The 24,346-nt window shown below is 39.3% G+C and overlaps 1 protein-coding gene across 5 annotated transcripts in view; it reads right to left on the bottom strand.

The window, feature by feature from the left end:
- ppfia2 (PTPRF interacting protein alpha 2) overlaps nt 1-24,346 on the bottom strand; it is a 301,081-nt gene that overhangs the window by 60,496 nt on the left and 216,239 nt on the right. For all 5 annotated transcript variants that reach the window (XM_041780667.1, XM_041780669.1, XM_041780668.1 and 2 more), the window contains exons 4-7: nt 21,049-21,213; nt 18,354-18,428; nt 5,681-5,791; nt 1,948-2,169 (exon numbers count right to left, since the gene is read on the bottom strand). In XM_041780667.1, the coding sequence (XP_041636601.1) occupies nt 1,948-2,169; nt 5,681-5,791; nt 18,354-18,428; nt 21,049-21,213 (573 nt within the window). The remainder of the gene's footprint in view (nt 1-1,947; nt 2,170-5,680; nt 5,792-18,353; nt 18,429-21,048; nt 21,214-24,346) is intronic.

The following is a 24,346-nucleotide window of genomic DNA, read 5'->3' as shown; positions in this document are numbered from 1 at the left end:
AAATTCTAATATAATTGAGTATAGTTGGTGTGTTGTAACTATTTTTTTTACTTAATTACACAGCCAATCAATTATTAATTGCAGGCTGGGTTCTGGGCTCTGCAGGGGCAGGCAGATGCAGGTTTGTAAAATTACACCTGAGCAGGACTCTGTAGTAGAGGGGTAAGAGTACACCCATTAGACAGAGCTACAGCACGCCTACTGATACAACCCTGACTGGTGGCAAGTAGCCTTGTTGCAGTCTGAGGACAACATTTAACCAGTATCAGTGTCAGTGTACAAAAATATAAAAAGGTACATCATCAAACCAGTAACTCTTGTGCTAAACAAGTGAGCGTGATGATGTTTAAAGGGATACATTTTGGCAAATTTGCTATGAAATAATCATGGAACATTACGAGACGGAGATGTTTTAAAGTTAAATGCAAAGCCGGAACTACACTCCAGACATGGCTGCTGCACTTTGTCACTCCGCCTAGTGGTTTACTCAAGAAATAGTTCTGAGTATTTGCTTCATGTGTCGTAATGTAACATAATTATACGTTATTATTTCATAGCGTGGTGAATGTGCAGGTCACAACTTGTCCACGAGAGCATTTTGGAGTTGTTGGATTGTGTATTTGATGAGTTTGATGAGGGAAAGCAAAAAATACCATCTGCTTCCATAGTGTTAGCTGTGCAGCTGGCATATGGGTCCCCCCAGATCTAAAAACAGCCTGCACCGACAACTAAAGGAAACAAACCAATTACTAAGACCATAGGAATTATGGCAATGGGTGAATTTGCCAAAATGTTGAAGTATCCCTTTAACTATTAGGTCAGCTAATTTTAGCCCTTTAAAGCCAATTGTGTCGTATTTTAGTTTTTTAGACCTCTTTCTAATCATCATCAGCAATACTCTCCTCAAAAACCTTTACAATACGATAAATGAAAAAGTCCTCTAGTGGATTATCAGTTGCAAAAAACACAATAAGATAAGAATTTCCTTCCTATTTGAGGAATCAGGCTTTATAGGGTTAAGTCCAGGATATCTTACTATTCATCAAATTCAAAGTTTCAGGATTTAAGAGCAACCTTAGAAAATCGGGAAATATTGTAAGCTATAACAACAAACCAGAAAATCTGCAACCTCTGGTTGCAGTCATTAGCATTTAGCTTGTTTTTCGCTCATATTTCTGTTAGCTAGTGAGTGGCTAGATGCTACAATGATGGTTTAGCCATTTTACAAGATACAACTGCAAAAGTGTAAGACACTAAAACAATATCACACCTTAATTTTAACTAAATAATGGGTTAGCTTAAAAAAAAAAAAGGTTCAGTGCAGTTGCTAGCTTGTCTGGCGTTAGCTAACGAGTCATAAAATATCACTCTTTGTCCTCCTACATTTTCACAGTTAATTGTTTATCAGTCAATAAACAATGTAAGGGTAATAACCTTAATTGAAACATAGAACATGGTAGCACAACATTACCACTGTATTCCCATCATTAGTGGAACTCAGGGAAAAAGGCCACCAAGCTGAATCGGCAACTTGCCAGACAAAACCTCCCAGCAGGAATATAGCTGATTTGTGCTTCATGTGTCCACATTTTATCAGATGTAAAACTGGAAACTTGTCTTTTTAGTTTATTTAATCTTAAGTGTTAGCTTGTCCTTGAAATGTGTCTGTATAGCAAACAGGAGTGTCTATTAGCATACTGCTTCACATGTTTATTTATAGTTAAGCCCACTTGCGAGCAATTTTCTCAAATGTATTCCTTCTTCTTTCTTATTTTTATGCTTTAACAAAGCCTTGAATTGTGTGTTCATGTGTTTGTGTGGATGGCGGCTACATACAGTAATAAAAAGGGAGTGTGCAGTTGTGTGAGTTTATGCTAATAGGAGCTTTTTTTAGCCTCCTGATAGCCCTCTTTGAAGTCTCTCTTGAAAATGTATGTGTGCAGTAACCTCTTTGATGTCCCTCTGGTACTTGTTGTTCATCTCCTCGGACTTGATGAGGTCCTTGCGGGCAGTCTCCAGCTCCTGCTCCACCTCGGAGACGCGGGAGGAAAGTGAGGACATGCGCTCCTTCATCTGGGCTAGCTCGTAGTTCTGCTTCTCCAGCAGGTCCTGAAGCTCCACAACCTGGCTCGCCTCGTGGGCCGACTCCAGAGAGCCGTTGGAGAGGCGCTGTAGAACAGAATTAGGGAGTTAGCTTTAGGGTGACAACAAAGTTAATCCTCATATTTCCTCCTAAAACCTAAAATTAAAGGGAAATTAGCCACAAAAATGGAAAAAAGGCTTGAACTGGTCTGGGAATGTTGCTAGCACTTCTTTCAAGCACCTTTCTCTCGAGATGAATACAGATCTCATAAAACTTCCTTTTCTGTTTTAATGATATACTTTAGCATGTTAAATCTAGGCAAAATTAAATAACATGACAATAAAGCAACACAACATTGGGGTGGAAGAATGCTTTAGTGGCTTAATATGCAAAGTTTTGAATAATAATACAGAAAAAAACCTTAGAAGTTCAATGACTTAGAAAAAAAGAGAGCAAATTCACCCAGTTTGTTGTTCTCAGCTTTGCGTTTACACAGACAACACAGAAATGGCCTGATCACTGCAGATTTCATTAAAAAATCTAAACATTTTATTCAGTACAATACATTTACAGGTGCTTATAAACACACATTGGTTATATCTGTCAAATACTACAAAACCAATTCCAAAAAAGTTGTGATGCTGGGTGATCTGCAAAACCTTCTCAACCCATACTCAACTGAAAACAGCACAAAGACAAGATAATGTTTAAACTGATCAATTTTATTGTTTTATTGGAAATGTGCACATATTTTGAATTTGGTGCCTGCAACAAGTTTCAGAAAGGTTGGGATGGGGGCAAGAAAAAGACTGGGAAAGGCAAAGAATGCAAAAAATAAATAAATAAATAAATGAATGTTAAGTATGCTAATATGCTAATAGTAGGCAGTGGCACTTTACCTTAAACTGATCAATTTTATTGTTTCTTGGAAATGTACACATATTTTGAATTTGGTGTCTGCAACATGTTTCAAAAAGGTTGGGACAGGGGCTAGAAAAAGGCAGGGATAGGTTAAGAATGCTAAAAAAACACCTGGAATGTTAAGTATGCTAATATGCTAATAGTATGCAAGCTGCAGTACCTCAAACTGATCAATTCTATGTTTTCTTCTGTGAAATGTACACATATGTTGAATTTGGTGCCATCAACATGTTTCAAAAAGGTTAGGACAGTGGCAAGATACAGACTGGGAAAGGTTAAGAATACTAAAAAAACACAGAATGTTAAGTGTGCTAATATGCTAATAGTATGCAAACTGCATTTTACCTTAACTGACCAATTTTATTGTTTTCTTGGAAATGCACACATATTTTTGAAAGTGGTGCCTGCAACATGTTTCAGAAAGGTTGGGACAGGGGCAAAAAAAAGACTGGGAAAGGTTAAGAATGCTAAAAAAACACCTGGAATGTTAAGTATGCTAATATGCTATTAGCATGCAAACTCATCCTTAAAGGAGTTATTTCAGATTCTTCATTTAGTCAGATGTAGTGACATGTCATTATGAGACCTTCTTATAGTAAATCGATTCTCTCTGAATCATATCATATTATCATCATTGTTATTATGCGTTAGACTGCATTAGGGGATTGTCCATATGATGCTGCTTACTTTAATGATTTAAGAGCTCTGCGTGTCAATATGCACACCAGGCGCTGCTGTCTCTTCACCTCTGACTCCTCCACCTCCTCTCTCTCTGACCTCCTTCCACCTGTCACACTCATGATCACCTCGGGACGAATCAGGAGGACAGGATTATGCTTCCGAGGGGCTGTCATTCCCACTCTGCTGACATCTTCCTGACTGCAGTGACATTGAATAATCCACCCTCGCTGTCACGTTAGCGCAGTTAGCAATTAGCACACCTATGCGATTTCTTCTGCAATCGTTCAAACACACAATAACAACACTTGCTCATTTTGACTCCTTTAATCTTTCTAAAACAGGGCAGACAATCGGCGTCTCCTCATTAGCACCAACACTCTTCATCTTAAAAAGCTCTCCCTCCTTCCTCCAGCAGACAAGCCGAGTAATAGCATCTCCATTGATCTTCCCAGGTATCCCCTGTTTAGACGCTGTGGTCTGCATGTTAAAAGGATTTCAAAGGTCTGTGTTGGGATTTGGGCTTCTTGTTTTAGGCTGTCTGTATAATCTAGTAAATATGGATGATGTTATGCCTCCTTTTATGAATTAATAATCATAGAGAGATCTGTATGCAGCTCTGCAGGTTCATGTGTGCCCCGGCATAATGGGGGACGCTGAGGTCACAGTGAGAGCTCTCACAGCTGACTGTGAGTCACCTTCAAGTATCGGCAGAGCTAAATGGAAGATCAAAACATGCTTAATGTGCAATAAAAACCTTTAACTGTGTATTAAAGAGTTCTTACTGGCAGTTTAAACCAGGGGGAATTGCATGTGCAATCATTTTTAGTACGAAAGGCGTTAGAGGACAGTATTTAGCTTCAGTTTGCACAAATATTTTACATATTAATAGTATGTGGCAATTGTGTATACCAAGATTGTCTTCTTCACTAAAAAAAAGTAACAAAATTACCCACTGAGATGAATCTAAGATGGAGTTGCTTGCCCACTAACAATGTTATCATAATTTACATCTCATTTCAAGACTTTACAAACATCGTGTCTATTTTAGAATAATAATCACTGAACTTAAGTGACCCTAACAACAAATTTATAGACCGTCATTAACTAACAATTAGTTGAGCGTATAGTGTTAGTTTAGACAGACCATGAAGTCAAGCAGTGCCATTACTTGCAGCTGATCTCATACAAGCCCCCATCAGCTGATGGCCAGCTGATTCACTCTAAAAACACTATTGGCTAATTGCACTCATGCTGCCATGTCTAAACTGCTCTAGCCTGGTTACGCTTTGCTGCTCTCTCTGCAAGTCAATTTTTACAACCCTCCATCCCAGCTCCTCCTTTATTCTACCGTTGACTAAATCAATGTTATTCTGTTGTCAACGAAACCTGTTCTGCTCTAGGGATAAACTGAAAATGACATTAAGTGGATGTCTGTGAGGTACTTCACTGAAACTGTTATCTATTGTGCTTGTTTGCAGGAAGAAATGAACAATTGTGTATAGCACATGTATGTGGAAAAGATAACCTAAATAGATGAGTTTTAGCTGTTTGTAGCCTTTACAGCTGTTATAGGCAGCAGTTTTAAAGGCTATATCCCGCCTGGTTTTAAGTATGAGAACTATTTGTGCATACCTACTATGTACAGTGGGGATTATGCATTTGATTTCTTCCATAGCCTTCCACATAATCAGCTGAGAAATAGAGTGACACCATCTACTTGCACAGATGGCATCTTGACTTTAAGTTGCTTACTAGTGGCTGCATTGGAAGCTGCAAAAAGTTGGCCTCCACTCCCAGAAGCTAAATCATCAGATTATAGCCAACAGGTTGCAGGAATGAGAAAACCATTGTAAATTGCATTACCTTTAGGTAGACTGATACCGAGTTTGTCCATCTCCTGCATGTTTGCCATGTGTGTTTTGACAGTCACAGCCAGTGAAAGTTGTGTGTTCATTCACAAGTGAAGGAAAACATTTCATCTCTAAAGAGGCTCACCTTGCCGTGGACCTTCTGTTGAGCCTCTGTTCCCTCCAGTAAGTCCTCTCCTCCCTCTCCAGATGCCACTTTTCTTTGAATGTGAGCATTTTGTTCCCGTAAGGCCACAATCTGCAGGAAGGAAACAAGAACGGACATTAGAGCTGAAATAAAAACCTACAAATTAGACTTTTAAATTGTTTGAACACATATAGATCTTTGAAATTGCAGTGCAAGAGCTTCAATGTCTGTTTTGCACGGCTAAGACTTCTCACGTTTCCCTCTTATGTAATACCAGCTAATTACAGTCTGTCCTTCTATGTAGGAATTTATTGAACATGAAGCTACAATCATGTGACACTGACACAATCACTGTAATTATCGTGTTCTGCGGTCCTCATTTCAGCACCTGAAGGAAGCGTTCCAAAGTCATAATCCTGTCAGAGAAATGACCGACAACAACAGTAATTAGCTCTTTCCCTGACAGACACTGTGTGATTACCCCGCTCCTCACCACGAAGAGGAGAAAGGTAGACGGTGTTCCGGGCTTCTACATGTGTCTCATAAACAATATGAAGGTTGTGAGACTTTGTGGAGCCTCCTGAAGTTTCCAAAACAAGACTTCACGGAGGCTGGAGCATGAGGGAGGAAGATCTAAAGCATGCAAACCATCAAAAATGACCCACCAGGAATAGAAGCTTCTCTGGAAACTTCCTTTCTCTTCCTTTGAGCATTTAGCTTCAAGTTTCAGTTTCTCTGGTAGGTGTTTTTGTCATGGAAGTTTCATCTATTCATCAGGGTCACGCATACAAAATCTAGTGTCCATTTTAACAGCCTAAGGCCTAACCAGACAATGCATATTTTAGTCTTTTATGATGGTGTCATGTCACACTATGCAACAAAAATGTTATCTTTTCTTGGCCAGCAGAGTGGCAACACCACAAATGTGATCCTGACCAATCATTGAATGTTATTGTGAAGTTATCTACCGCCTTCAGGACTATGGGTGAATTCATAGGTCATCACAGAAGCAGGTCAAAGAGTCTTATTCATGGCTATAATAGAATCGTTATGTGGTCCTGTGCTGTGAAAGGAAGAAAACAACTCAGAAGAAATGATCGTGGACCTGTCCTTCAAATACACCTTGAGGTACAAGCCTGGCTAAATGGTACTGTGCATGCTAGCTTTACTGTGTTCACAGTGGCCTTTATAATTCTCAAATGGAAGAAGTTTGGCACCACCAGGACTCTTCTGAGAGCTTGTCACCTGGCCAAACTGAGCAATCAGTGGATAGGGCCTTAGTACGAGAGGTGACCAAGAACCTGATGGTCACTCTGACTGAGCTCCAGAGATCTTGAATGGAGATGGGACAAAGTTCCAGAAGGACAACCAGCTAAGACTGAACTGTTTGGGCTCAGTTCTAAATGTTCTAAAGGAAACGAGGCCCCGCTCATCACCTGCACAACACCATCCCAACAGTGAAGAATGGTGGTGGCAACATCATGCTGTGGGGGTGCTTTTCAGCAGCAGGGACTGGGGGACTGGTCAGGGTTTAGGGAAAGCTGAATGGAGCGAACTGAGAACCAGTGCTCAGGACCTCAGACTTGGCCTAGGGTCCACCTTCCAACATGACAATGGCTGCAAGCATACAACCAGGACAACATATGAGCAGCTTAGGGACAACCCTGTGAATGTCCTAGAGAGGTCTAGTCAGAGCCCTGACTTGAACCCTATCATGTAAAAATTAAATGCCATCCTATTTGTAAGCTTTACTATCCAAGTCACCCGACTAACTAGACGGAATACACCCATCTCAAATATATCCTAACTCAAGAGTCCCTTCTTGAAAAGAAAACACTCAAATTCCCTAGTGGTTTGTTGTTCTCAGATCTGTGTTCACACTGGTAGACAGTGATTCTGTTAATGTGACACCAGATGACTGTTCCACATGTCTATTGCATGGAATATGTTTCACATTCATCTGGGAAATCTTCCATTCAAAGTGTTTGGGAAGGGCAGGACTTAAAAAAAAAAAAAAAAAATCTCGGAAGGTGACTGGACGAACAATCTGTCTGTCCCATCCGTTAAGGGCCAATCTGAGCAAAAAGGCAAAATTAGGTAGTAGGCATGCACAGCCCAGTAAGTAATGTGAGCCTGGAGGGAAAGCTATTTAAATGGCACAGCTTGTTGGTTGATCAGACTCATGACGAGGCTAGACGGGAGAAGTGCAAAAACATTTTTTTCCACCAGAAAGACTTTCAGCAAGTGTTTTGCTCACCTTTCTGTTAAAAAATGCTGTCTAGATTTGATAAAAACTGCCACTGTAGCTACATCCAAGCTTATCGCTCCACCAGCAGCCATTGTTTTTATCAGGTTACAATACAACTGAACCCTGCCTGTAGCTGTTGCAAGCTCATGCCGAAGCCTGCCGATCCTAGCTGACATGAAAAGATTTCATTGCTGTTCTCTGCCCCTCTTTTAAGAAGTCTGGCCCAGTTCTAATAAAACCACTGGTGTACTATAGCTACATCTGAGCTAACTGCTACACAAGTGGGAGCCTTGCAACTAGCTTCCAGTGCATCCAAACCCTGCCCATAGCTAGCACAAAAAGCCACAAAAAGCCCTGGCCTCAAACCCTTTGGGTCTTCTTGTCCAACATCAGTGCCTGACCTCATGAATGCTCTACAGCACTGATCATCAAATGGCAGCCCGGGGGCCATATAGGGCCCCCAAAGCTTACTGTCCGGCCCCCAGAAGACCATTAAATTCAGAAAAGGTGGAAAAGAAGATGTTGTTGTCTTTAAATGTCTGCAGCTTTTAAATCCACCCAAAAAATAATAATAAGAATACTGAAAATGTTTTAGAATGACTTAATATTTGATCATTTTTTATAGAAATTTACTAAAGCTATAATTACTTAAAAAAAAAAAAAAAAAAAAGATTAAAGTAGTGTTGAAGTTGGCTGAAATGTTGAAAAATGGACAGATTGGGGTTAGAGAGCGGCACAGTGGCACAAGGGGACAAAAAAGTTGACCGGAAAGTTGTGAAAAGCGGTCAAAATGGGTAAAAAATTGGTGAAAGGGGGAAAGAAGTATCAAAAATGGGTTTAAAGTGGCAAAAAGAAAAAAAAAGCAATGAAAATGGGTTAAAAACTTGTAAAAACACAATAAAAGTTGATAAAATGGATAAAAGAGTTGCACAAAGGGGATAAAACATGCAGGAAAAGTGGTTTGAAAGGGGTTAGAGAATGTCAAAAATTGGTTTAAACTATCAAAAAGAAGCGAAAAGAGGCAGAAATACAGCAAAAAGAGCCTGAAAAAGCAGTGAAAATGGGTTATAGAGTGGCCAAATGGATGAAAAGTGGCAAAAATTGGTTTAACAGTGGCAAAATGATGCAAAAAGTAATGAAAAGGGGTTATAAAGTGGAAAAATAGAAGAAAACTGGCAAAAATTGATGAAAGAGTGACACAAAGGGGATAAAACATGCAGGAAAAGTTCAAAAGATGTTAAAGAATATCAAAAAACGGGTTAAAGAAGCAAAAGGGGGCAAAAAGTAAAAAAAAAATGAGTTAATACTGGTGCTAAATCACAACTGGGGAGGGCCCATTCTCTAGGATTTTCAGGGGCCCAGCCCGTTTCTGTGGGCAGGCCTGTCTCCTTGTGGCCTGCTGCACAATAATTTGTTAATCAGACCAAAATATTGATCTAGTTTTTGTTTATTTGAAAGTCTGGCCCCAGAATTTCTGCCAAGATTAAACCTGGCCCTTGTCAAATGAACTCGATGACCCCTGCCCTGTAAAATGAATGGGCACAAATTTCCACAGAAACACTCCAAAATCTTGTGGAAAACCTTTCAAGATGAGTGGAGGCTGTTAGAGCTATAACAAATATTTCCCAATTCTAATTTACTTAAAATGCAATCCCTGTCCCAGGGCGCCAAGTGAAAACCAACGAGAAAAATAACGACTTTAATTCATGTTCCTTGCTGTGAGCATGATGCTATGAAAACTGCGCCATGCTGCTCCAACTCTATGGATCTTTTAATGTCTCTACAATGCTCCAATGTGTAAGTTTTTCCATTTGTAGCTGTTCCTTCTTGATGTTTTCGATTAGAATTTCAAAGCTGCTCTGAAGCTGTGTTGTATTAATAGATGCACTGTAAAGAAATCTATAGCGTTCATGCAGTTTGCTTTGATACAGACACAGCAAGGTCATGCTTCTTTAAAAAATGAATTAATTTTTCACATGAAATCACGAGAGAAAATTGCAGCTCTTTCAAAAAGAGATATTTGCACTGAAGAAAGGAAAGATAATCAATGTCAATATTATCAATGAAACAAACAAAGCTGTGGACTGATTGATAACACCACAGCAAAGCTATAAACTCCTCTTCACAGTGCAGTCCTGCAGCCTGAGCATTTACCTGCACTAGACCCGGCTTCCCTATCACTACTCCACACTTGCTACACTGTTCATTATTTTTAACGAGGGCATAATTATGCCTCCGTATGTCTCTGCAGCATTATTCTGAGACAGTCTGTAATTTCTCCAGCCTAGAGATCAAACGCTAACACCACTCGTTACATAAAGAACAACAAATGATGGATGAATTGATGCTTCACCGGCTCTGAAATTACAGACAGGAGAAGTTCTCCAGATGCAAAGAAATGAATCTGTTTGATGTTGTTGATCTGCCTTTAATCAAAGAAAGACATCTAACATGGAGGGAAGCTTCCTTATCTTTCTTTAGCGCCACGCTGCTGGCCTAGGAAGGTGGACAGATGCGAAGAGGAGGGGTGGGGGAGACGCGGGGGTTTCTTAGAGTATGAAAGATTGATTTTGTCAAGGTGAGAGCTGAGGGCATGTAAGGGCTGGTGCAATGCGCTTAAATTGCAATCAATCACAGGATGTGGGGCAAATGTATGTCCACATACAAGCACAAACTATCACATATAAGCACACATACTCTGTATGGAAAAAAAATAGATAGAAAGAGTAGTCGTAAAGGCTACTACAGTTAGGTTTATAAAGGTCCAGATTTATAAAAGCTGCCCTGCTTTGTTATCAAGCTGTTCTGTGGTAGAGTCCAAAACCTCATAAATGAGCTGACTTTTCCAGGTCATCCTTTTGGGCCATTGTTGCCTTTATTTGACAGGACAGCAGGAGAGAGACAGGAAGTGTTGGGAGGTGAGAGTGGGAGATGGCATGCAGCAAACAGCAGAGGTTAGATTTGGACCAATGGCTGGTGCACATGAAAAATATGACCCCAGGGCCATACGATGCCTCTGTACTCATGAGTTTAACTCCATCTTTATTTATCTCAATTACTGTTCTCCATTATTCTTTCTTTAGGACACTGATCATCAACTGGCAGCCCGGGGGCCAAATCAGGCCCCCCAAAGCTTCCTGTCTGGCCTCCAGAAGATCATCACATTCAGAAAAGCAGGAAAAGAAAATGTTGTGATTTTAAGATTATCTTTTGGCTTTAAATGTCTGCAGCTGTTGAATCCACCCCAAAAGAAATTAATATTCAAATAGTTCTAGAATGACTTCACATTTGATCTGTTTTACATAAATTCACTTATCAGCCATTATTAGTAAATATAAAAAAAAAAGTGTGTCCAAATTGGCAAAAATGGCCAGATAAAGTGGTGAAAAGGGGTTAGAGAGTGGCAAGAATGGGCGATAAGATCCAAATGGGTTGTAAAGTGGCACAAAGGGACAATAACTTGCATGAAAAGTGATGAAAAGAGGTTAAAATGTGGCAAAACAATAGTATACAAGGAAAAAAGGGGCAAAAAGTATATCAAAAATGGGTTAAAAGTGGCAAAAATGGTGGAAAAAAATTAATGAAAAGGGGCAAAAATAGTCTAAAAGGGGCAAAAATTGAAAAAAGGTGGATAAGACAGGCAAGAAAAGTGGTTTAAATGAGTTAAAGAATGGCAAAAATTGGGTTAAAGAGACAAAAAAGGGCAAAAAGTATCAAAAATTGGTTAAAAGTGGCAAAATGGTGCAAAAGTAGCCAATGGTGAAGTAGTGAAAAGGCAGGAAAGTGGGTTAAAATAGCAAAAAGGGCTAAAAATGGTTTAAAAGTGGCACAAAATGTTGCAGAAATTGAATGAAGCATTAAAGTAGTGAAAAGTGTTAAACATTAGTTCACATAGGTGCTAAATCATAAAAGTCGAGGGCCCATTCTCTGGGACTTTCAGGGGCCCAGCCAACTCTGTGAGCATGCATGTCTCCTTGTGGTCTACAGCATTATATATTGGGTTAGATCTCACTGGTAATGCCTGAAAATGTCCTGCGTTTTGAAAAAAAAAAACAAAAACAAATACTAATAAAATAATATGTTAATCAGAACAAAATATTGATTTAATTTTTCTTTGTTTGGACGTCCGGCCACCAGAGACTCTGTCGAGACTAAATCTGGCCCTTGTGCAAATGTTCTTGATGACCCCTGCTTTAGGAGATGCCCCAATCAACTGTAGCGGTGGTTCTCAACATGGGGGTGGGGACCTCCTTGGGGGTTGTAAGACACTGAGAGGGGGTCTCAAGATGTCCTAAAAAAGACTAGAATATTTTATAAATCACACACTTGCCACTTTACACCATTTTTTCCCCAATTTTAACCAGTTTTTCACACTTTTTCCCACCAACTTCAACACATTTTTGTCACGTAAAACCCGTTTTTTTTTAACCAATTTTTATTTTTAGCTTTGATTACAGCACACATTCGCTGTGGCATTGTTTCTATAAGCTTCTGCAATGTCACAAGATTTATTTCTATCCAGTGTTGCATTAATTTTAATATTGTTGATGGGAGAGTCTGACCACTGCGCAAAGCCTTCTCCAGCACATCCCAAAGATTCTCAATGGGGTTAAGGTCTGGACTCTGTGGTGGCCAATCCATGTGTGAAAATGATGTCTCATGCTCCCTGAACCACTCTTTCACAATTTGAACCCGATGAATCCTGGCATTGTCATCTTGGAATATGCCCGTGCCATTAGGGTAGAAAAAATCCATTGTTTAAGAAATGAGACGTTACTCATTGCATCAGCTGGGGTTAAATAACTTGTTGCCAGCTGAAAAATAATCGCCCATGCAGTAATCATCCAATAGGAGGCTTGTACCTATTTCCTTAGTTAAATCCAGGTGGCGACTTTTTTTTGGCTAGGCAGTGTATTTAGAGCAAGGAAAGTGAACTTATGGACTACTGGTGGACTCAGAGGGGGGAATCAACCCTCTAGATGCAGTAATGTTTGAAAAAATGTGATGAAAGTGCCTTTATGGATGCCCTCTATAGGTTAAAAAAATACTTTCCTTGATACCCTCTAATGCAGTGGTTCTCAACATTGGGGTTGGGACCCCCATGGGGGTCATGAGACACTGAGAGAGGGGTCGCAAGATGCCCTAAAAGAACTAAGAATATTTTCCAAATTACACTGTTGCCACTTTACACCCATTTTGCTGAATTTTAACCTGTTTTTATCACTTTTTCCCACCAATTTTGCCCATTTCAAACCCTTTCCAACACTTTTTTTCTGTCAGTTTTTACCACTTCTAAACGAAGTATATCCACTTTACACCCATTGTTGCCTCTGTAGACCCATCATTGTCTCTTTTAACCACTTTTTACCATATTCAATGCCCATTTCAACCACAATAATTACTGGATTTTAAAAATAATCTCTTCTGGCCATCTTTTATTGTAGTGAGATTTTGGGTGGAGAGGAGCTGACAATATTCCCTAGACTGACAGGGATATCATAACTCCAAAATAAATCAAAATCATGTTAACCTTATGTAAATTCCAGCAGCCTCTGTGTAATTGTTTTTTCTAAGCGAGTACATTATAATCAGCAGCTGTTATCAGTGTGTGGCCACTCAAACACCTGTGTCTACATGAGGTGAAAGGTTGGCGATTTCATCAGGCATGGCTGTGCTGTCAGAGAGCCCCGCGGGGAAAAAAGACTCGTACCAGACCTCCATCACAAATCAATTACCGGTTCACTGGCTCCCGGCTCTGCCCGCCTCCCTGGAGCCTGTGAGGTGCGGACATTTTTATTCTGCAAAGGTTTAACTGCCTCTTCCAGCGTCTCAAGGTCCAATCACTCATCTGTCCGCCGCGCTGGCAACTGTACTGTTAACCATTTTTGAGGGGACAGCCTGGCAGATGTACTATACGGGCTTCCTAACCTTGGTTGTGCGATGTGAGAAATCTCTTCAAAGTGCTGCGTCCTCTCTGGTGAGACGTCTGTCAGGGAGTTAACAGTTCAAAAAGAAGACTTTGTACCAAAAGTTGTTAAAGAAAAATGAGAGACAGCTTTGGGAACCAGGAGCCTGCCAAATTATTTTTAACTGTTTCTCTCCCTCCCATGATATTTGAAGAGCAAAGAAAACTTCTGCTGGAGCTTCTTGAAAATAATCCTCTACATGATGAAAAAGTGGTAGAACATTTTCATGAATTTATTGAAAAAAGAGCCCCAGTTTCAAACTACATTAGCTAAAAGACACTGCAAGGTAGGTCTATTCCAACAAATATTAGCTAAAGGAATAGAGGGCTTCAGTTGTCGCTGGCTAGAAAGACGTAACAAGGCAAGCTAACGGTGACATATTAACAGAGGGCTTCAGGTTTTGTTAGCTAGAAAGATGTAACAGGGCAGGCTAAAGCTGAAAAGAATAGAGGGCTTCAATCTACATAAGCTAGAAAGAAGTTACAATGTAAGCTAACTATTGTAAATTAGCCAAATAAGTAGAGGAGCTCAAGTGCTTCAGTCTACGTTAGCGAAAAAGAACTTAGATGACATGCTAAAGCCAAATGTATAGAGGGCTTCTGACCACAATAGCTAGAAAAAAGAAGTTACAAGACAGATTGAAGCCAATATCGTACGCCAAAAGAATAGAGGGCTTCAATCTATGTTAGCTAGAATTAATTTAAAAAGCATGTTAATTTCAGCATGATCAGCCAAATGCATAGAGGGTTTCAATCTACATTAACTAGAAAGAAGTTACAAGGCAGGATAAAGCCTACATAACTAGTCGAAAGAACAAGGCTTCAATTTATGTTAGCTAGATAGATGTTAAAAAGCATGCTAAGGCCAACAAAATTAACCAAAAGAGCAGCAGGGCTGAAATTCATGTTAGCCATAAAAAGAAAATGAAACTGGAAGGGTACAGCTAAAATCATTCAAATGAAAAGAATGTGTAAATCTATGTTAGCCTAAAAAACTTATAAGGTGTGCTACAACCAGCATGGTCAGCCAAATGAGTAAAGGGTTTCAATCAACATTATCCAGAAAGAGGATACAAGTCAGGCTAATGCCTACATAATTAGCCAAAATAACAGGGCGTCAATTTATGTTAGCTATACAGATGTTAAAAGGCAGGCTAAAGCCAACAATTATAAACTCAAAGAACAGGGCCTCAATCTATTTTAGCTAGAAAGATGTGAGAGAGTGGGCAAAACCCAACATAATCACCAAAAGAACACAGGGCTTCACTCTACATTGACTTTAAACAGCTGTAAGTAGAAAATGCTAAAGCTAACATACTAGCCAAAAGAACAGAGGGCTTCAGTCTATGTCAGTTAGAAAGAAGTTACCAGGAAGGCTAAAGCTAAAATCCTTCAAATGGAAAGAAAGCTTAAATCTAAGTTAGAAAGAAAACCCCAAAAGGTGTGCTAAAGTCAACATCATCAGCCAAATAAGTAGACGACTTCAAACTACGTTAGCTAGAAAGATGTTACCAGGTAGGCTAAAGCCAATGTAATTAGCCATAAGGCAAGAGAGGGTTAATCTACATTAGCTAGAAAGAGGTTAAAAGGTAGGCTAAAGCCAGCATAATTTGCCAAAAGAAGGTATCAATCTATGTTAGCTAGAAAGAAGTTACAAGACAGGCTAACAAAATTAGCCAAATGAACAAAGGGCTTAAATCTACACTGGATAGAAAGAAATTACAAGGCAGGCTACAGTCAAGATATTTAACATTACATAAAGAAAAGAGAGCTTTAGTCTGTGCTGACTAGAAAGAAGTAATAAGGCAGGCTAAAGCCAACAATATTAGCTAAAAGAACAAAAGGCTTCAATCTGTGTTAGGTAGAAATAAGTTATAAGGTAGGATGATATCTTCCAGCAGTGATAGCAAGTAAGCTACTTTGTTACCCGCTAATGTTGCTAATAACCTACTTATAGAAGAAAGCCGCTACCTGGCAAAGCTAACTGATTAAGCAAAACAAGCCAGCTTTCTCTAATTACTGATTTACATAACCCAAAGCAAAAAGGGCGTTGTTATTCTGATTCAGTGTCAGTGCTTGATGTTCAAACATAATTAGAACCATTGTTTGTTTTCCTTTAGCACTGAAGCTAGCAGGCTGCATGTTTTCCTCTTGCACTTAAAAATTGTAAAAATGTGTGTTACTAATAACCAAGTAATTTTCCCATCCTCTATAAATACTTTTTAGATGGCTTAATTAAAACTGAAATGCAAAGCAACTACTCATCTTGTAAAACCTTTAGTAGGATCAGCATTAACTCTTCCATCTCAAACACATCATCACCGTTCGTCTCCACACCTTATCAGCTGACCAACTGCACCCTCATTAACACACACACCTCCCCACAACCTGCCTCTGCTTCCCACCTGCCATCTCTATTCTTGTCTCCTGTCACTCTCCCTGCATTTCCTCATCTCTCCTCGCTGTCTGTCCCCCGACTCAATCCACACCATGCTCTCCCCTTGTCTGCCGTCTCACTCCACTTTTCCCTTCTTATTTCCCTCTCCTCGCCGACTTACACTCCTGTCCTGAGAGCCAGACTGGCATGTCTGACAGGCTGTGAAGTGCCAGCCTGAGGGGTTTCTCTCAGCTGGAACAGGACCATCTGCATTGCAATGCGTGCTCAGGTACTCCTGAATGTCCGAGCCGGGAGGTTGAAGAGGAGTTCGACCATGCTTTTGAAGGGGGTTACTCTTGTGTTAGGGCTTCGCCCCAGCCACTCTTGTGCACATTGTTATTTTGTGTGACTTCTAAAAAAAAAAAAGGGTAAGAGATGTCTGCACAGGTGCTCAGCTTCTTTCTGGGTGTTTGGGTTTATATATAATTTAGGAAAAACTTCTGGACATGTTTCAGGTCAAATCACAGAAGGTACTAGATTTCTATCCACTGACACAAGCAGCAGAGCATCCTGTACTTTACTTTGATGATTTTCTAAACTTTTTGTGCTGACAGAAATGAGTTCTGCTAACCTAAGTAAAGACTTTCAATGTCTCTGTTTTTTCATCTCCCTTCATTCTCTATATGCAAAACATTTCCAAAGTCTGAAAGGTTGAATGAATTTTTTGTTTTAATTTATTTTTTCCTAAGCTTGTTCTGTCTGAATCTTCCAAGACATGCTAGATATAAGCTATATCTTTGTATTTTTATCTTACTTATGCAGCATATATGCTGTTCACCTGAATTTCAGCATATTAAAACCCAATTTTACACTTTTAAACAAAAAGAGGATTGTAGATCTATTCACAGTTCATGCAAAAAAAAATAAGATTTTCTAAATTATGGGGGATTTAATTACCTATCATGACAATGGATATTAAAACTAAAACAAACTGTTAGAAACCAACTGTTACACTGTTTTAATCACATCTAATTCTGACAGAAAACAGCAATTGTTAAGGTAGGCTTTTTGGCATGTAACAGATTCTATGCCTACTCAGCAACTTGCCAGCTAATGATAAACCCTTCTTTAGGATGATGGCATGCTGCCTTACTAGTTACAACCCATGACATGACTTTTAAGCGTTAATCATAGCTATTTCTTTTTAATCTATTGCCTGGCTTCTTCGTGGTGTAAAAGGCAGAAAATAATGGTTCATTGGAATCAATCTACTATCCATTTCTGACTCATCCATCCATCCATCCAACATCAATATTCATCCAGCCACTCATTTTTAATCTGTTCATCCATACACTATCTGTCCATCTAACCACTAGATAATCATCCACCAATAAATCAATCCATTCATCCATTAATTCATCCATCCATCCATAAATCTTTCCATCATCCATCTATAAATCAATTCATACACCATCCATCCATCCATCCATCCATCCAATTTTCATCTAGCCACTCATTTTTAATCTGTTCATCCATACACTATCCATCTAGTTGCTAGATGTTCATCCATCCATAAATCAATCCCTCCATCCATCCATCCATCCATCCATAAATCAATCAATCTTTCCATCCATCCATCCATCCATCCATCCATCCATCAAACAATCCATCCATCCATCCATCCATCCATCCATAAATCAATCAATCTTTCCATCCATCCATCCATCCATCCATTCATCCACCCATCCACCCATCCATCAAACAATCCATCCATCCATCCATAAATCTTTCCATCATCCATCCTTAAATCAATCCATTCATCCATCATACATAAATCAATTAATCCATCCATCCATCCATCCATCCATCCATCCATCAATCTACCCACTCATTTAACCTATCAATTATCCATTCATTGATCAGATTTCTATCCCTGTATCTATCCATACATTGAACTATCCATCCATACATACCCACTTGAAATGCAATAGCAAAAATAAATGTGGATCAAAATCAATATTTGTGTATATTTATACTGTACATCAACCATATCTTAAAATATAATGGCTGTAGAGGCTCTTACCTCCTGATTGGCTGCTGTAAGCTCCTCCTCCAAGGCGGAAACCCTCTCTAGTGACACCCGTAGTCTCTCTCTTACCTAAAAAAGAAATCACACGTATCATTGTCATCAGCTGCTTTTGTTGGCAGATTTCTGTTTTCATACAAGGCTGAACTGATGACTAAGGGTCTGACAAAGAAAAGTACATATTAGCTTAGTGATTATTGTTTAAATTCCTGTGTGGGAAATCAGGGGTTAATTCAACAGTGTGGAGGCCCCTCTGTGACAGCAGAAAGAGCTGTCCTCTTTTCCTCCTTTAGCCTTTCAATAACACTTCACTGTGGCTTCAAAGAAGCATTATGAGGCTTTTATAGCTCTTAAAGCACTGGTTGCTGAGAGGACATTTCCCTCCTTCACCGCTCTGTTCCTTTATGAAAAAAAAAACACCTGTCTTCATGAACTACTGCTGTGATGGAGCTTTTTTTTTGCACCACATTGTGACCATGTTACGCACAGCACAACTGCTGCTGCCCAATAGGACAGCAGATCTCAGAGGAGGTTGATCCTGGATTAGAAGTTAGCTGGCGACGGAGCAGGGATGTCCCCCCTCCCACAGCTGCCCAAGGCAGTGTTTATTCCCTCAGAAAGCATGCTTCATAAATGATGGCTTTTAGAGGATGAATGGATTACAGGGGCGGAGATGATATCACACAAAGGGCAAATGTCACAGACCAGCAGGCTGTGAGAAGGACTGAGAAACTATGTGGTTGTGGAGGTTAAACTGATAAATGGAAACACTGGTGACACTTCAGCAATCATTTTTCATGTCTTTGTTCAATCTGTCATTAATTCTGCATTACTTTAGATGATTTTTATAGAACAAACAGGGGCGTGTCCAGGCTTTTTTTTTGGCCTTTGTGGCCCAGCCAGAACACTGAAAGTGGCTGGGCAATATTTGTTTGTTATAAACACAAACAGTTACATTCACTTCACATCCTTGTCACCTGGAATCAATTCTACTCCAACCATACTTTAATCAATCACTTAGTATTCCTGGATGCATTTTTTTAAACATTTTGAAGAAACACATCAGAGTGCCAATATTTTGTCATTAGTCTAATTCTTCAAGGACCTAAGAAGCAAATGCATGTCCCAGTTCACCATTTAAAATAGATTCCTGATCAAAATCTTGCAAGAAATGCAAGAATTTACATTTTGCACTGTTAGATCATAAGAGGGTTCAAAGTAGAGCTTCAAAATGCAAAAAAAATGAAACGGGAGTGAGACAAAAAAAATTTTTTTAGTAAGCAATTTATTGAAAACAACTGAAATAGGCTGATCAAAAGTTTAAGACCATAGCTAAAAAAAAAACACCCTCAAAACAGAAATAAAAGTTTCAAAAAAGGACTCACTGATGAGAAGCTCCACAGTTCTTGTTGATCACTTCAAAAAATTCGCCCCCCTCTGCTGTGCCGCGTAGAAAACATGGGATCTCATTGTCATGCCAGTAATGTTTGAAGCCAACAGGACCGTCAAGGTGACATTTTTTCTCATCCGAGAATAAAACTTTCTTCCACCTTTCAATGTCCCATGTTTGGTGCTCCCTTGCAAAGTCCAAACGGGCAATTTCGTGGCGTTGAAGGAGACGAGGCCTTTGAAGACACTTTTAGTTTTTTAAGCCCTTCCCTCACAGATGCCGTCTGATGGTTATTGGGCTGCAGTCGGCACCAGTAACGGCCTTAATTCGGGTTGAGAATCATCCAGTGTCTTGATGGAGCCAATCGGATCCACCGGCTTAGCGCCAGTGAAATTTTTTTGGGTCTACCACTTGACTTTTTTGTTCCATAACCCTTAGGATCTTTGAAGAAATTCAAAATGACTGTCTTACTGCATACAACTTCAGCAGCGATGGGGTGTTGCAAGAGGCCTTGCTTATGCAGCTCAACAATCCGACCACGCTCAAAGAAAGAAAGCTTTTTTGCCTTTGCCATCAGGAGGTCATGACAGTGTGAAGACCTAACAGGAAATGACACTGAATCCACATTTTTGCACAGATTTTGGCTTTCAAAGGCTGTGGTCTTAAACTTTTGATCAGCTGATGAACAGCCTATTTCAGTTCAATTGTTGTTTTCAATAAATTGCTTACTCAAATTTTTTTTTGTCTCACTCCCATTTCTTCTTTTTGCATTTTGAAGCTCTACGTAGAACCTTCTTAAGATCCAACAGTGCAAAATGTAAATTCTTGTAATTTTTCAACTGGTCTTAAGATTTTGATCAGGACTGTACTAACAAATAGAAAGTACCATTTTGAAATACAAGAAATAGTACTAGCATCCTATTTCATCAGAAACCAATTACACGATGTTGAATTCATCTTGTTAATAAGGTAAATAGACCAATTATTGTTGTGGATATCTTGGGTGAGTTTGTTCTAGAAGAGAAAGTTTATGATAAAAGAGAGAAAATATAAGGAAAATGATTGTTAATAAATTATTATGATTTCCCTTATTGTGATTTTCTTGCAGTTATTCCATAAGCTGTGCTTCTTTTGTGTACAATGACTTTGCATCAGATGTAATCAGCCCTTTTAGGAAACATCCAAATATGTGGAGGATTTATTTAGGTCATTTCATTTTAAAAACTGACAGTTATTCCATATACTTTCCGTGTTACAGGCAGTTTAAAGTTAGAAAATGAATTAATATTAGAGGCAGTTTACCTTCTCATCGAGGGCTTTATGGTGTTCAAACAAGGACTTGAGTGCTTTTAGGACCTCGACTTCACTGGAGACTCCAGAGGGAGACTGAGCCTGCCGTTTAACCACGGTCATACGAAGAGAACGCTCATGTCGGGACACCAAACACTCCAGATGCTCCAAGAGTAGCTGAAAAACAGAGGAAAAATAACCACAGTTACCATTAGCATCATCACCATAATTACAAGAGTTAACATCCTCCTCACAGCAGTCTAATTAAGTAACACAAAATGTCAGACATACTGTGAAAGAAGGGAAAGAGTTTTCAGAAGACCAAAACTCAGCTTGAAATCTGCATAATTTAAAAAGTAGGAGAACAAATAATGTGCTTCATCATGACTTTTCCCAGATCTAATAACAAATGAGGAGTCTAATGAGGTTACTGTGTTTGAAAAAATGAAAATATACTTAAAAATTGGTTCTCTGATAGCACTCCCTGTTACGCTGAAAAGGGAGAAAACAGAATTACTGCCTGACAGTGAAAGTGCAACGGTAGTTCAAGAAATATAACTCGGGGTTACACTGATCTTGCATCTCAAAATATAACCAAGTTATCCTGGAGTCAGAGTGAATATTTGCCCAAATTTTTAAAATAACCCTTGAAGAGTTTTTGAAATACAGAGTTCATGGACAAGGCATGATTAGGCCCTCTGACTCTATGTTTGGTCTCCTAAATCTAATGATTTACGCAACAATAAAAGTGAAGATTTTTGCAAAGAGCAAAAGGCCCAGTAACCTTGATGAGATTTTTGCAAAGAGCATAAGGCCCAGTAACCTTGATGAGATTTTTCCAAAGAGCATAAGGCCCAGTAACCTTGATGAGATTTTTCCAAAGAGCATAAGGCCCTGTAACCTTATTGTTGATGTTTAACCAACCACCTCCAAAATAAAATTAATTCCTCTTTAAGTCAGAGTGGACATTTGAGCTAAGTTTGAAGAAAATCCCAAAGAGCATTCTTGAGATGCTGCTTTCATAAGCAAGGGATATATATGAGACAAAATGACCTTGACCTTTAAAGGTTTCATCCATCACAGCACCATGCATGAAGTCACTTAGCTCTTAAGAACGACCCATTTTATATCACAAATATAGTCAATAATTCAATGATAAAAACAGGTGTGGCCAAATACTTTTGTCCATATAGTGTTTGTAAATGCAAACAGCTAAAAAAGCATAAAGCCTATAGGCTCTGGTTGTTGCTGGTGCAGGGGCATGAGACTTTTAAAAAGTGTCTTCTCCCACTTAGATGAGGTTGCCCACTGCATTCTTGTAATTAGCATTACCATCATTATTATCCAACATTTTTCACTTATGTGTGGGATTAGAGTTCCTTGTTTGAAATACAAGGTACTATACAGTATCAGTGATGTACAGGAATAAAATCAATTTTTTTGGGCAACTTGTAGTATTTTTTTTTGTGTGTGTGTGTGTGTGTGTGTTTTCAGAGTAAAAGTATGAAAGATTCCTTCCCAGAAGTCATTAAAAATCCCCTCAAAAGTAACTGCAGTCCTTCCAGAAGTGCACAAAAGGGATTATGCTAATCTGTGTTGCTAGGTAGCATGACAAGTCAGCTGCCAGCACAAGGACAGAGGAGATAAGATGCAGAGCTGCGGGGCTGACTTCAGGAAAAACAACCACAACAACAACAACAACAACAGTAAAAACTGAGGGTAAACAATGTTGATGTGACAGGGACACAGAAAAAGAAGTTTGACTGGAGAGATAAGACAGTATATATTACAGGTTTTCCTCATCTGTTTTGAAATCAGTGTAAAAGCTGTAATTTCCCTTTGTTGCCCCTTCTGTGCTGATGTGCATCTTAACACTTTCACCCCCTTTTCATTTCAGAGATTTAATATTACATCCACAAAGATAATGATCATGTTAGAGGTTACAGAATCAGTGTTTCCTTGAAAACCAACCCTAGTGTATTCCCTGAAATTCCTGCTTTAAAAACAAATAGCCAAATAAGATGCAGCTGGATTCAGTTTAGTGGTTAACCTCTGGATTCTGAATCAAATTCCAAATTGAGGTGAATGGGAAAGGACAGCGTTTTTGTCATCTACAACACCCTAAAATTGTTCTAGGTACATATTACAAAATAGGCTTGATGTCAATTCTACTTGTTATGAGAGAAAATGGGATGCAAATATAGACATTCTATAAAAGACTTTTTGAGTGCATGCTGGTTTAAGTCAGACAGCAAAAACAAACTATATCTCTGTGCATCTAATGGTTTTGCCCCCTCATTTTAGTCTGAGCCACAGGGTGAACTTAAAGAAACACATTTTTATGCCTTTGCTCCAGGCCCAGTGAAGGCCTGGGGACTGGAGCAGGGCTGCAATTTCTGGAAGCTGACTGACTTGGAGCAGTGATTATCTGTACGCCTAAGGTAAGAGGACACTCTTTTTTAGATGCATCATTTGAGTGAAGCCCTGTCTGGCTGTAATCAGCTCCTGCTGTGCTCATAGTATACTTAAATTCATTTATATCATTGGCCCCACAGTGCTTATATAAAGTAAAGTTCATTAATTTTATAAACCAATCATGGTCGAGATCATTCAGATTTTTCAAAAAAAATTAAAAAAAAACTTTTTAAATGTAAAAATGAAAACAGATTTGAAAACAGGTATGTCAATTAAATGAAAATATGTAATGTAAAATAAGTGACTGCATAAATATCCACCCACTCTAAAGTGACTGACCTAATAATTGGTGCTATTAGTCTCATAATAAGTGGAATGGGAATCACCTGAGTGCAGTGAATGTGTCTTGACTGACTGTAGTATAAAGACACCCGTGTCTGGAAGCTCCAGTCACTGGTTAATCAGTATTCCTCGCTACCATTACACCCTAAAGAACACCCAAAGCAACTCAGACAGAGGTTATTGAAAAGTATAAGTCAGGGGATGGATTCAGAAAAAAGCCACTGAACATCACTGCAGTTCAGTTAAATCCATCATCAAGAAATGGGAGGAATTGCATGCCGGTAGTTGAGTGGTTAAGGCGCATGCCATATACGCAGGCGACCCGGGTTCGAATCCGGCCCGTGGCACTATTTCCTGCATGTCTCTCCCCACTCTCTTCCCTGTTTCCGACTCTATCCACTGTCCTATCCAATAAAGGCAAAAAGGCCAAAAGTAAATCTTTGAAAAAAAAAAAAAGAAATGAAAGGAATATGGCACATGTGTAAATCTGCCTAGATCTTACTGTCCTCACAAACTGAGTGAGCATGCAAGAAGGAGATTAACAAGAGAGGCC

Source organism: Cheilinus undulatus, linkage group 23 (genome assembly GCF_018320785.1).
Source record: "Cheilinus undulatus linkage group 23, ASM1832078v1, whole genome shotgun sequence".
NCBI classification, from domain to species: Eukaryota; Metazoa; Chordata; class Actinopteri; order Labriformes; family Labridae; genus Cheilinus; species Cheilinus undulatus.
The sequence above is the reverse complement of the archived record's forward strand: the minus strand, read 5'-3'. Positions and strand labels throughout refer to the sequence as shown.